Source organism: Nycticebus coucang, chromosome 8 (assembly GCF_027406575.1).
Source record: "Nycticebus coucang isolate mNycCou1 chromosome 8, mNycCou1.pri, whole genome shotgun sequence".
Lineage (NCBI taxonomy): Eukaryota > Metazoa > Chordata > Mammalia > Primates > Lorisidae > Nycticebus > Nycticebus coucang.
The window spans coordinates 89,850,257-89,865,223 of NC_069787.1; the positions used below are offsets into that span (position 1 = coordinate 89,850,257).

The following is a 14,967-nucleotide window of genomic DNA, read 5'->3' on the forward strand; positions in this document are numbered from 1 at the left end:
GGCATTTGTAGTATTTCTAAAAATAAAAGAAGTTCAAAGGGAATATAAATTTGTCACAAAGTACTTATTCTTTAATATAATGGAAATTGATTTATATGAATTCAACAGACAGTTTGACTGTAAAATTCCTTTCCCCCCTTATCAAGGTAGTTAAAGGGAAGAGATGGGAAAAGGGAAGAAGTTGTGGTATCCCTACGTAGCTCTCAGCAGGCCAAGTGAAAATTCACCATAATGGGAAGTTGTGGTTATCTAAATCTCTAGTCTCTTTTTAGAATTTGAGCCTTTAAAATTGTTGTTTCAGATGTTCTTCCTTTTCCCGAGGGAGGATGGATAGGGAAAGCAGGCACAGCGTGGGGGAACAAAGTCCAAATCTGTGACCAGCTTTTTGTGTATCTTCTGGAGTTTTTAAAGCATATTCAAACTAATCATGGATAGATATTTTTACTTTTATTTCTCTTGCACACATTTCTGCACCTTGCTCTTTTAGCTAACAGAGGGCAATTCAATCTTGGTCAGTAGTTTTCCTTATTCTTTTTGGTATGTTGATTGAACCAATCTCCTTTGCAGGAAGAGTTAGCCCTAATGTACACCTTTTGCTTATCTCCTTAACAACCTGGGTGAAAGTTTCAAGGGTGTAGACCCCAACTTAGAATCACAGAGTTATAGGATATTCAAACTTTCAATCTTGATCACAAATTCCAAGTTGCTTTCCATAATAATGGCAGCAGGATACACCAGTAGTGCATGCACATTCCTGAAGTTTTCTAGTGGCTTTTTGGGGAGACTGATTTACTAAGGAGATATCTGTGAATATGTAATGCTTGTAACTCTTCTATGTTACAGATAGAGCACCACCCCAGAGTTGCAAAGTATGCCATGGAAAATCATTCCCTCCGGGAGGAGAATAGAAGACTGCGACTATTAGAGCCCGTGAAAATAGCCCAAGAAATGGATGCCCAGACCATTGCAAAACTGGAAAAAGCTTTCACTGAAGTCTGTGACCCAGAGAAAAATGATAAAAGTAAGAAATGATTGGTGTATACATGCCTTGTAAAAAGAGCCTTTTATTTTATTGTTTTAGAGATAAGAGTTTTGTTTTGTCACCTCAGTTGGAGTGCAATAGCACAGGCATAGCTTTGGCCTCCCAGAGCTGTGGGATTATAGGTCTGAGCCACTAGACCCGGCCAGAAGGGGCTGTTTAAAATGCATTTGTAGGGCCTTGTAGTCAAGGTCTTCATTATAGCTTTCAGACGGGCTGTGCTAGTTTCTTATATACATGCTTATTCTTTGGTGGTATAAAAAGGCATTTACTAAATGTTTTTTTCTCAAAAACCAAAGAGTAGTAACCTGTGTAGGCTAATAGACATAGCAGGAAAATACCCGCATTTCCTCTATTTTGTTAACAAAAAGATTTATTCAGTTCTTATCTTCAAGTTTTATTAAATGCAATGTTCCTGCTTAAAGTATTTGAAATGAAAATGCTTAATTAACCAAGCATGCATGAAGGTAGGGTCGAAAAGTTGAATCATTCTGGCTAAGGCTGTACAGTGTAAGAATGTCGGAGGGGTCAGATGCACAAACCACCCAGCACATGTTTTGACCCCCATCTTGTGACTACCACTGTATACACTCTTAGTTACCTGTTATTTTCATGAGATTGCTTTTACTTTATGAAAAGTGGTTTGGTAAGTACTAATTTGATCTTTGAGGCTTGGTAGCTATTAGTGTTAATTCCCTGGAATCTGGCAACCCAGTCTGTGTTTGTCTGATTTTTAGAGGTAGTATTTTCGTGGTTGTTTATCATACTCATTCTCATCCTTTGTTTCTTGTTAGGTTGAAATTACAGACATTTTCATCTTTTTATTCTGCATTGGTAAAACAACATTGTTTCTCTTTTTTTTTTTATTGAGACAGTCTCACTTTGTCACCCTCTGTAAAGCACTATGGCATCACAGCTTACAGCAACCTCAAACTCTTAGGCTTAAGTGGTTCTCTTGCCTCAGCTTCCCGGGTAGTTGGGAATATAGGCACACGCCACAAGGCCCAGCTATTTTTTGTTGCAGTTGTCATTGTTGTTTAGCAGGCCCGGGCTGGGCTCGAACCCTCCAGCCTCAGTGTATGTGGCCGGCACCCTTCTCACTGAGCTACGGGCTCTGAGCTTGTTTCTTTGTTTATAAAATTTTCCTTTTCTAAGCCTTTTTCTGTTGTGTTATGTATAAATAAAAACATAAGATTGAATCATAATATTGGGTTGTGGAGAGACTAAGATTTTATTTTTTTATTTCAAAATATCGGGGGAAGTACAAATGTTTTGTTACACAGAAGCCTTGTATAATGCGTAAGTTGGGGCTTTTAGTGTACCCATCACCAGACTAGTGTTCTTTGTACCCAGTAGGTAAGTTTTTACCTCTCATCCTCATCACCCTCCATCCTTCTTGGTTTCTGACGTTCTTTACATCTTTTTGTCCCCAGATGTTCCTGTTATTTAGCTCCCATGGTGTTTCTTTTTCTTTTTTTTTCTTTTCTTTACTTTTTTTTTTTTTTGAGAGACAATCTCACTTTATTACCCTCGGTGGAGTGCTATGGCATCACAGCTCACAGCAACCTCCAACTCCTGGGCTTAGGTGATTCTCTTGCCTCAGCCTCCTGAGTAGCTGGGACTATAGGCTCCCACCACAATGCCCGACTATTTTTTTGTTGCAGTTTGGCCGGGGCCGGGTTTGAATCTGCCACCCTCGGTATATGGGGCTGGCGCCCTACTCACTGAGCCACAGGCACCACCTGGTGTTTGTTATTCCATTCCTGAGATACGTCACTTTGCATAATGGTCTCTTGTTCCATCCAAATTTCTGTGAAAGACATTATTTTATTCCTTCTTTGTGGCTAAGTATTATTCTGTGGAACATGCAGACCATATTTTTTTGATCCACTCATGAATTGATGGGCACTTAGATTGATTCTACATCTTTGCACTTGTGAGAGGCCAAGATTTTAGATGCAAAGTGAAAATTAGGTTTTCTGCTTTATTTCAACTACTTTTCTCTACAATGCTGTGCCTTTTGTTGACCATTTTGGCCTCAGTAATACTAACAGTAATTTTGTTTTTAACTCCACCAATTTTTACTCATTCTGTAAACACCTTTTACATGATATTTTTCTTTTTTCTTTGATTTATTTATTTTCTTATTTTTTCATTTTTTTAATTAACATTGAATCATAGCTGTGTACATTAATGCAATCATGGGCACCATACACTGGTTTTATAAACAGTTTGACACATTTTCATCAACTGGATAACATAGCCTTCCTGGCATTTTCTTAGTTATTGTGTTGAGACAATTATATTCTACATTCACCAAGTTTCACATGTACCCTTCCTTGTAAGATGCACCACAGGTGTAATCCCACAAATCACCCTCCCTCTGCCCATCTTCCTCCCCTTCCCCATATTCTTAGGTTATAACTAGGTTATAGCTTTCATATGAAAGCCATAAATTAGTTTCATAGTAGGGCTGAGTATATTGGATACTTTTTCTTCCATTCTTGAGATACTTTACTAAGAAGAATATGTTCCAGCTCCATCCATGTAAACATGAAAGAGGTAAATTCTCCATCTTTCTTTAAGGCTGCATAATATTCCATGGTGCTACTTACTGTTATTTGATCTATGGCAAGCCAATTAAAAACACCCAGCACCATTTGTTAAATAGGAAATCTTTTCCCCACTGAATGTTTTTAATTGGCTTGTCAAAGATCAAATAACAGTAAGTAGCTGGATTCATCTCTTGGTTCTCTATTCTGTTCCAGACATCTACTTCTCTGTTTTTGTGCCAGTACGATGCTGTTTTGATCACTATCGGTTTATAGTATAGTCTGAGGTCTGGTAGCGTGATTCCTCCTGCTTTGTTTTTATTTCTGAGTAATGTCTTGGCTATTCGAGGTTTTTTCTGATTCCATATAAAACAAAGTATTATTTTTTCAAGATCTTTAAAGTATGACAGTAGAGCTTTAATAGGGTTTGCTAATATTAAAATTGTATATTGCTTTGGTAGTATGGACATTTTAACAATGTTGATTTTTCCCAGCCATGAGCATGGTATGTTTTTCCATTTGTTAACATTTTCAGCTATTTCTTTTCTAGAGTTTCATAGTTCTCTTTATAGAGATCTTTCATGTCCTTTGTTAGATAACTCCCAAATATTTCATCTTCTTTGGCACTACTGTGAATGGAATAGAGTCCTTAACTGTTTTTTCAGCTTGACTATTGTTGGTATATATAAAGGCTACAGATTTATGAATGTTGATTTTCTAACCTGAGACGCTACTGTATTCCTTGATTACTTCTAAGAGTTTTGTAGTAGAATCCCTGGTGTTTTCCAGATATACAATCATATCATCTGCGAAGAGTGAAAGTTTGATCTCTTCTGACCCTATATGGATATCCTTGATCGCCTTTTCTTCCCTAATTGTGGTGGCTAAAACTTCCATTACAATGTTAAAGAGCAGTGAAGACAATGGGCAGCTGTGTCTGGTTACTGATCATAGTGGAAATGATTTCAATTGTACTCCATTCAATACGATATTGGCTGTGGGTTTGCTGTAGATGGCCTCTATCAGTTTAAAAAATGTCTCCTCTATACCAATTTTCTTAAGTGTTCTGATTGTTGCGTGACCAGAGACGCAAACGAATGCAGCTTTGCCGTGGGTGTAAACTCGCTCCTGTAATTATTAAATCAAGAAACAGACTACATGAAATGAGATAGCGTGTAGCAAAAATCTAACCCAGCCCTGGCCAAAAAAAAAGCTTTTTCTGCATCAATTGAGAGAATCATATGGTCTTTGGTTTTTAATTTGTTTATGTGCTGAATTATACTTATAGATTTACGTATATTGAACCAGCCTTGAGATCCTGGGATAAAACCGACTTGGTCATGATGTACAATTTGTTTGATCGATTGCTGGATTCTGTTTGTTAGGATCTTGTTGAATATTTTTGCATCTATATTCATTAGTGATATTGGTCTATAAGTTTCTTTTCTTGTTGGGTCTTTTCCTGGTTTGGGGATCAGGGTGATGTTTGCTTCATAGAACGTGTTGGGTAGTCTTCCTTCTTTTTCTACATTTTTGGAACAGGTTGAGTAATATAGGTACTAATTCCTCTTTAAAGGTTTGGTAGAATTCTGACATGAAGCCATCTGGTCACAGGCTTTTCTTTTTAGGGAGATTTTGTATTGTTGATACTATTTCAGAACTTGATATGGGCCTGTTCAACGTTTCCACTTGATTCTGGCTAAGTCTTGGAAGATAATGTGCTTCCAAGTATTGGTCAATTTTCTTCAGATTTTCATATTTCTGAGAATAAAGTTTCTTGTAATATTCATTAAGATTTTTTTGAATTTCTGAGGAGTCTGTTGTCATTTTGTTTTTGTCGTTTCTGACTGATGAGATTAGAGATTTTACTCTTTTTTTCATGGTTAGGTTAGCCAAAGGTTTATCTATTTTATTGACCTTTTCAAAAACCAACTTTTGGATTTATTGATCTGTTGTATAATTCTTTTGTTTTCAATTTCATTTAATTCTGTTCTAATTTTGGTTATTTCTTTTCTTCTACTGGGTTTGGGGTGGAATGTTCTTCCTTTTCCAGTTGCTTGAGATGTCCCATTAAGTTGTTAACTTCCTCTCTTTCCGTTCTCTTGAGGAAGGCTTGCAGTGCTATAAATTTACCTCTAAGGACCGCCTTTGCGGTATCCCAGAGGTTCTGATAATTCGTGTCTTCATTGTCATTTTATTCCCCAAATTTGGCAATTTCCTTCTTAATCTCATCTCTGACCCAGCTATCATTCAGCATAAGGTTATTTAACTTCCATGGTTTTGTATGAGTATGCAGATTCCTGTTGTTACTGAGCTCAACTTTTATTCCATGGTGGTCTGAGAAGATGCAAGGAATAATTTCTATTTCTTTAAATTTACTGAGGTTAGACTTGTGACCTAAGATGTGATCGATTTTGGAGTATGTTCCGTGGGCTGGTGAGAAGTATGTGTATTCAGTTTTGTTGGGATGAAATGTTCTGTAGATATCTTCTAAATTTAAATGTAGGATGGTTAGGTTTAAATCTAAAATTTCTTTGTTCAGCTTCTTATTGGAGGATCGATCCAACACTGCCAAAGGAGTGTTGAAATCTCCAACTATTATGGAGCTGGAGGAAATCAAGTTGCTCATGTCTTTTAGAGTTTCTCTTATAAATTGAGGTGCATTCTGGTTGGGTGCATAGATATTAATAATTGAAATCTCGTAATATTGAGTATTACCCTTAACAAATATGAAGTGACCATTCTTATCCTTCCTTACTTTTGTTGTTTTAAAGCCTATTGTGTCTGCAAATAGAATTGCAACACCTGCTTTTTTCTGATTACCATTTGCCTGAAATATGGACGACCATCCTTTCCCCCTGAGTCTATATTTATCTTTTAAGGTAAGATGTGACTCTTGTATGCAGCAAATATCTGGCCTGAGTTTTTGTATCCAGTCAGCTAAGCTGTGCCTCTTTAGAGGACAGTTTAAGCCGTTCACATTAATGGAGAATATTGATAAGTCTGGTAAAATTTTGGGTATCGAGTTTTTCGAAAGTCCAGTGGACATTTTTAATCCTTTTGCCACTGTGGAAGTTGGAGTTTGATCAAAAGTTTCTGAATGAGTTTACTTTTGTGGTAGAGGATTGGGCTGGTCATCATGGAGGATAGGTCTGAGAATATCCTGAAGAGTTTGGTTATGGCAAATTTCTTCAACATATGAATGTTATTAAAGTATTTAATTTCCCCATCATAAATGAAGCTCAGTTTAGCTGGATACAGGATCTGGGGTTGAAAGTTATTTTGCTTTAGGAGATTAAAACTCGGTGACCACCCTCTTCTGGCTTGAAAAGTTTCAGCAGAGAGATCTGCAGTCATTCTAGTATTCTTCCCTTTGTAGGTAATGGATTTCTTACGTCTGGCTGCTTTCAGAATTTTCTCCTTCATATTAACTTCAGTGAAATTAATAATGGTATGTCTGGGGGATGTCTTATTGGGATTGAGTTGTGCTAGGGTTCTGAAACTGTCTGCTATCTGAATTTCAGAATCTCTTGGCATGTCTGGAAAATTCTCTTTCATAATTTCATAGAGAAGGGCCTCTGTGCCTTGTGAGGCCACTTCATTGCTTTCAGGGATTCCAGTAAGGTGGATATTAGCCTTCTTTGAATTATCCCAGAGCTCTCTTTGAGAATGATCTATTTTTGCTCTTCATCTCTTCCTCTTGGAGAGTTTGGGAGCATTCAAAGGCTTTGTTTTAAATGTCAGAAATGCTTTCTTCTGCTTGCTCCACTCTGTTACTGAGAGCTTTTACTGTGTTTTTCAGATCTTTGAGGGCTGCAAATTCTTGCTTCAGTGCATCAGAATCTTTGGTGGTGTTGTCTTTAAGTTCGTTAAATTCTTTTTTGTTTTGTTTTGTTTTTGGCCGGGGCTAGGTTTGAACCCGCCACCTCCAGCATATGGGACCGGCGCCCTACTCCTTGAGCCACAGGCGCCACCCAAGTTCGTTAAATTCTTGAGACAACTTTTGAATTGCTCCTCGAATTTCTAATTCCGACTTTTGAATTGCTCCTCGAATTTCTAATTCCAAATTTTCCTCCATTCTAATAATCTTGTTTGCAATCCAAATTTTGAATTTGATTTCTGACATCTCGGCCAGCTGTTTATGAATGGGATCTGCAGTTACATCTGCCCTATCTTTCCTTGAGGGGGTTGATCTATTCTGGTTATTCATGTTACTAGAGTTTTTCCCGCTGATTGTGCCCCATGATTGTTTTACACTGTTTGAGTTTTCTTCTGGAGCTTTGTCAAGGACCCGTACAGTGCTATGGCCTGAGAAACTGGGGACCTGTTTGGTGTGGTCGGTGTAAGTGGTTCTGTCTTGTTTTCAGCTGGTCTCTGTTAGACCCTAGTGAAACAGTTACTCTGAGTTGAAGTCTTAGCTGTGGAGAAATACCAGCAATTAAGTCACCTCGCCCCCCACAGGCAACAACTGGAAAAGGAAAATCAAACATTCCTACAACCACAGGGCACCACCTGAATAGTCTTCCGGCGACTGACTTAGTTCAAAAGGTCCAAATCGGGGTGGCGCCTGTGGCTCAAAGCAGTAGGGCGCCGGCCCCATATGCCCGAGGTGGCGGGTTCAAACCCAGCCCCGGCCAAAAACCTGCAAAAACAAACAAACAAATCAAAAGGTCCAAATCAATTGTCTCAGTCAGCACCTGTCTCACTTGGGAGAGTTTATAAGGTCTCTGGCAATTGGATCGCAGGTGACTACTCAGATAGGGCTTGCTCTGGTGTTCTATGGAGTCAGGAGGATCCACCCAGCAAATAGATCAGTCTGGGAAGATTGATGCCTCCTTCCCCACCTTGCACCTCTGTCACATCCAGTCACTGATTGCCCCGCAGGGCTGTGACCCAGTTGCCTGTGGTGAACAGATACTCTAAGGGTTTGCGCCTGAATCACAAGGAAATCTATTTCTGCTCGGCCAGGCCACTGCGCTCTGCTTCTATCTAGCAGGGGGAAGTGAGGCCTGGCAACCTCGAGTGCTTGATGGAGGTTGGGGGGTGTTCACTCAGTTCCAGCCCCACCTCTGATTGATGTTACTGACAGAACAGAACAGAAAAACTTTGTGGGAATTTGTTTCTGTCCTTGCTAAAGTCCCCTGCAGAAGAGAAGCTGTTTTGAGTTCCCAGAGCCTGTGCCTCAGGGCCTGTCTTTGGTCCTGCAGGTTTGTATTCGGTTACCTGTCAGTACTAGCCTCCTGTCTTCCTTTGTCTATAGGCTGATGATTCCCTGAGGGCCAGGTGCATCTTAGGCTCAGTAAAGTGTTCCTCTGGGTCAGCCCCTCCCTGGGAACTTCCCAGCTCTGCACGTGCGTTTCTAGTCCCTGCACTCCACCCAGGCCAGTACCGCCTCAGGCAAACCCTTTACTCACGGGGCCTGTGTTTCCGTCCCAGATCTGTTTCGTGGTGGTTGCCACCTGAGTAGATGCCTGGCCTCTTCTGGTTGTCCAGGGAAACAGGGGTGTGGCTTTGTAATATCTGGGAGTGAGCCCTATTGTTGCCAAATGATGGCTACTGCTCTGCGCTTCAGGGCACTGCCACTCTGGTGTGGTTCCCTCTCAGCCCACCATCCTCTCCTGACTCCCGTGCCACAGAGTCAGCACTGATCAGCTGCAGTTTAGGGCCTGTCCACACCCCTCGAGAAATCACCGAAGAATCTGGACTCCTGGGGGAGAGGCCTCCAGACCTCAGAGTGAGAGTGGAGGGGAGTGCTGGGAGCTCAGAGTTGCAGGTAGAGAGTATGTACAATTTTATGCCTGGCAGGAGAACACTGTGGCACCCTAGTAGGGGAGGTAGGTCCAGTTTTTAGAGGATCTCTCCCGTGGAGTGTAGTGCGAGGACCTTTGAACTCTGCTCGTTAGTTTGTGGGTCACTCCGACCTGTTCTCATGGGGGAGGGGACTCCTGTCCGCTTGGTGATGGATTTTGTACCTTTTGTTTGTATCGTTGGGGTCGCAGCTCGCCTCAGCGGGGTTGATGTGTGTTCTTCAACCTTCTCTCTTGGTGCAGCTCTAATTCACCAGGTTTCGTGCTAAATTTCTGTCCTTTAAACTCTACTTCTGGATGGCAGCCTCTGTGGAAAGCTGGCTTTAGTCAGCCATCTTGTCTCTGCCACAGCCCCTGAAAATTAATGTTTTCTCCTGGTAAGATGATACCAAGTTCTTTCAACTTGCTGCTCTTGCTATTTATTTCCTTTTCTGAATAATTCGTTGACTGTTAATATTAGCTGCTAGCACTAATTCTTGCAAGTTTCAGCTGCCAATGTTTCTCCATCTAGCATTTTGCAAGTTGTGCTTCAGTCATTGTTTGGTGTTTGTCCTGATGGACACCCTGCCTTAAATTAACTATGCCTCTCTATCCTGTGGCCTCTCTGCTTTTTTTTTTTTTTTAATATCTTTTTATTACAAATTATTATACATTTTTTTTTTTTTTTTTGGGTTTTGGCCAGGGCTAGGTTTGAACCCGCTACCTCCAGCATATGGGACCGGCGCCCTACTGCTTGAGCCACAGGTGCCACCCCGGCCTCTCTGCTTTTTAAACATGGTTTCTATTCCTGTTTAGTGGGCTATGTCAACATCCTGTGTCTCCTGTCTCCTGCAATTATATATATGGCCCCCCTGCTAATCCATTTTTGTTCATGCTAGTGGCCCAAAATCGATACCTGGCAGAGACCTTAGAAAACTTGTTCTGGTATTTTTGGTTTTCAAAGGTTGAGATTATAATGCTGAGTGCAGTGACTTGTATCTGTTTCCCCCACCTTCTTGGAAGGCTGAGGCAGGAGGATCACTTGAGACTAGTCTGAAGCTATAGTAGAATGTGATCATGCCAGTGAATACCCACTACACTCCAGTCAGGGGACCGTAACAACCCCCTGTCTTTAGTGGGGAAAAGCAAAAACAGACTAAGGTTGTTTCCCTATTATCAGGTCAGCAAGGATTTTCTCCTAAATCTCAGAAAGAGCCATGTTCATTTGCAAACACTGAGAAGTTAAAAGCACAAATCCTACAACTTCAGACAGAGCTGAATAATTCCAAGCAAGAATATGAAGAATTCAAAGAACTTACTAGGTAAGGTGTAAATATACATGCAAGTACCCCATTTTCTTTTAGTGTTCATTTACTGGAGTGTTAGTATTGATCATTTAATTGGGCAATTTACTCTAAATATTAAACTTTCATAAAAACAACTATTTTGACATGAAGTAAAATGGCTTGTTTCTTACTCTTTAATAATATATTTAATGAACTAGAAATACAAATGTTTTAAACAGTACTCTCCTGTTGAGATCAGTATCTGTTGAACTCAAATTCTTCATCTTGAATTATCTGATTGCCAAATTTAAATCATATTGTTAAGAACTATAAATCAAGTGTTTTAGAAATTAGAGGTTTATTCATATTCTTACTTGATTCTAATTGTATAAAAAAAAGGAAAGATAAATTACATTCATATTACAACTAAGATAAATCCTACCCTGAAATAAAACAAAGTATTTGTTTTAGAATTAACATCACATATGGTATCATCATGGAGTATTTGGACTTTTGAATTTGAGCTCTACCATTTGCTAGCTGAATACCTCAAGCAGTCATCAATTTCTAAGTTACCTAATTAGAAAGTAAGGGAAATAATCTGAAAGAATCTCTCTGATTTAAAGAGATAACTGTAAGCTTATGTGAAAGTATAAATTACTCTACATGCATTTGACATTACTTATTACCTTACTTACAATGTCTCTTAGGAAAAGGCAGCTAGAATTGGAATCAGAACTTCAGTCTTTGCAAAAAGCAAACCTTAATCTTGAAAATCTTTTGGAAGCAACAAAAGCCTGTAAGCGGCAGGAAGTTTCCCAGCTGAATAAAATTCATGCTGAAACACTTAAGGTACGTAATCTGAAGAAATATTTCCATCTTAAATCAGTGCAATCTCATTTTACCAATAATGGACAGAGTCTTCATGATCACAGTCCCTGATAGGCAGTTAATACCAGGGTCACAGTGGTAGCCTAGTGTTTTGATGGCAGAGTACGGTAGGAGGGCAGTTAGCATTGGAATCTAATTCTAATCTGCTGCTAACTTTAGGCCGGGTTTTCTAACTTCTCAATCTTATTGTTCTTTTCTCTAAAATGGGGGTGTAGTAAACTAAATAATTGATAAAATGCTTGGAACCTGGTAGATCTCAGTAAATGGCAACTGTTGATATAATGTGACATGTGCTCAACGCTTACAGTGAAGCATAGAAATCCTAGACCTCAGATGACAATGAGGATAACAGAAGGGTTTTTTTCCTCCTAAGTAATCATAACCCTTGTAAAAGAAGAAAATGTGTGGACATCTGAGGATGGGAAGAGAGGAAAGCATGGGATGAGAAGATAATGATGTTGATGCTCGTGATGGTGATTTTAACTTTATCAAATTCTATGAAGGTTTAAAAAAAAACTTAGCCAGGTATGGTGGTCTGCGCCTGTAGTCCCGCTTGTAAGGCTGAAGCCAGAAAATTGCCTGAGCCCAGGAATTCAGGGCAGGCCTGGGCAACGTAGTGAGACTTCCTTTCTAAACTAAAGAAAAGGGTGATGCCTGTGGTTCACTGGGTAGGGCGCTGTCCCCATATATCAAGGGTGGTGGGTTCAAACCCAGCCCCCGCCAAACTGCAATAAAAAAAATAGCCAGGTGTTGTGGTGGGCACCTGTAGTCCCAGCTACTTGGGAGGTTGAGGCAAGAGAATCGCCTAAGCCCAGGAGTTGGAGTTGCTGTGAGCTGTGATGCCACGGTACTCTACCGAGGGTAATAAAGTAAGACTGTCTCTAAAAAATAAATAAATAAATAAAAATAAACAAAAAACCCTCCAAGCTTTCCTTATAGATCTTAAACTTAAAAATAAATAGATGTCGGCGGCGCCTGTGGCTCAGTGAGTGGGGCGCTGGCCCCATATGCCGAGGGTGGAGGGTTCAAACCCAGCCCCGGCCAAACTGCAATAAAAAAATAGCCGGGCATTGTGGCGGGCGCCTGTAGTCCCAGCTGCTGGGGAGGCTGAGGCAAGAGAATCGCCTAAGCCCAAGAGTTAGAGGTTGCTGTGAGCCGTGTGACGCCACGGCACTCTACCCGAGGGCAGTACAGTGAGACTCTGTCTCTACAAAAAAAAAATAAATAAATAAATAGATGTTTGCCAGGCTAGTAGCTCAGGCCTGTAATCTAAGCACTTTAGGAGGCCATCGTAGGAGGGTTGTTTGAGACCAGGAGTTTGAGACCAGCCTAAGCAACAGAATAACACCTTGTCTAATTAAAAAAAATAGAAAAATTAGTCAGGCATGATGTTGTGTGCCTATAGTCCCAGCTACTCAGGAGGCTGAGGCAAGAGCCTTGCTTGAACCCAAAAATTTGAAGTTGCTGCGAGCTTTTGATACTACTACTGCACTCTAGCCTGGGCAACAGAGCAAGAACCTGTCTAAAAATAAATAAATAAATAAAATGGTTATTGTTAGCAGTGATGCTTTGTGTGTCACTTTGTAGAGAACTACTTTGAAAAACAATTCATTTTGAATGAATAATTCACATGATTAAAAGTTTTAATGGTATGAAAGATATTATTCATTCATTCAGTGGCAACTCTCCTTCTGCTATCCTTCCAGCCAATCAAGACCCTCTTTGGAAGTAATCAGTGTCGAGTGTTTTCTTATTTTATACAAATAGTGGCATAATACATCATTCTATGGTTGGTGTATGTTTGTGTTTTAAACATAAGCCGTATTTTAGAGTTTGTTCCATGTCCTTATATATATATATTTTCTTTTTTTTTTTAGACAGTCTTACTATGTCACCCTCAATAGAGTACTGTGGCATCACAGCTTACCGCAACCTCAGACTCTTGGGCTTAAGCGATTCTCTTGCCTCAGGCTCTCAAGTGGCTGGGGCTACAGGCGCCCATCACAACGTCTGGCTATTTTTTTTGTTGCAGTTGTTACCTGGCCTGGGCTGGGTTCGAACCCGCCACCCTCGGTGTATGTAGCTGGTACCATAACCACTGTGCTACAGGCACTGAACTGAGTTTGTCCCATGTCTTTAGGGAAAAAAAGAACTTTATCTCCTTTTTGAGTTTTTGTTTGTTTTTTGGCTTTTGATTTATTTTGGCAGCTAAGAATATTGAATGGCTATGTCATGATCTATTTAACCAATAAAATGTTATTCTTCTCTTATAAAAGTAGAATTCTTTTCTTTTTAAAAAAGGCAACCTTTGAAATCTTTGTAGGAAATTATTTTAAAATACTTGGAGAGTATTGCCAAATGTTTTATCATCCTGTGCCAATAGGCTCGGCACCTGTGGCTCAAGCGGCTCAGGCACCAGCCACATACATCTGAGCTGGCGTGTTCAAATCCAGCCCAGCCCGCCAAACAACAATGATAGCTGCAACCAAAAAAAAAAAAAAAAGAAAATAGCGAAGCGTTGTGACGGGTGCCTTTAAGTCCCAGCTACTTTGGAGGCAGAGGCAGGAGAATCGCTTGAACCTAGGAGTTGGAGGCTGCTGTGAGCTATGATGCCGCCATACTCTACCCAGGGCAACAGCTTGAGGCTCTGTCTCAAAAAACAAAATCTTGTGCCAATAGTCACTTAGCACAATAGAGTTACAGAGCCATTCTAGTTCTTCATCTTCTTTTTATTACTGAGCAAACAGGACTAAGAGGATTAGAAAGTTTACCAAGAATGGCATAACCATTCAGATCCTTTGTCGTTGCTTGAGTTTAGTGTAGGAGTACTTTATGAATACCTTCTCTTTGTTTGAAAGAGATACATATATAAGTTAAGGTTAAAATTCCTTTTGGGCATAACTGTCAATCTGGGTCTAATCTAGCCTTTTATCTCCCTTGCTTCAAAGTAATTTAATCCTTTTTGTTAGTATTTTTGTATAGTTAATATGCACAGACTGAGAAAATACATAGGGTTGTTTCATAGATTGATGATTATTATTTTTTTGTTGTTGTTAAAAGTGGAGTCGTTCTGCATATGTTATTCTGTAAAATGGTTCCGTGACGTGGGGTTATGCCTTATATCTTTCCATATTAACTGGTACTCAAAACTCTACTTCACTTTAAACCCAGGCTTCTGTGTTTTTGGATGACTCATGGCTTGTTTAGGTGGTTTCCAGCACATGCATTCTCTGGGGTGGATTCTGTTGGACTTAGGATTTCTTAGCATTTGAGCCACAGTCCCCTCCTGGGGGCTGCACCATGTACCTTCCTAGAATGTACACACTTATTTCCCTGCACTGTCCCTGGTAACTGGCATTGTCAGGCTCTTTAGTTTGATAATCTGATAGGTGAGAAGTGTTGCGAAGGTTTTA

General features: G+C 40.0%; 1 protein-coding gene across 1 annotated transcript in view; it reads left to right on the forward strand.

Annotated features, from left to right (window-relative positions):
* Positions 1-14,967, forward strand: part of KIF15 (kinesin family member 15) — a 95,899-nt gene that overhangs the window by 32,454 nt on the left and 48,478 nt on the right. Inside the window, exons 14-16 of the mRNA XM_053599409.1 lie at positions 844-1,021; positions 10,558-10,699; positions 11,374-11,515. Of these exons, the coding sequence (XP_053455384.1) occupies positions 844-1,021; positions 10,558-10,699; positions 11,374-11,515 (462 nt within the window). The remainder of the gene's footprint in view (positions 1-843; positions 1,022-10,557; positions 10,700-11,373; positions 11,516-14,967) is intronic.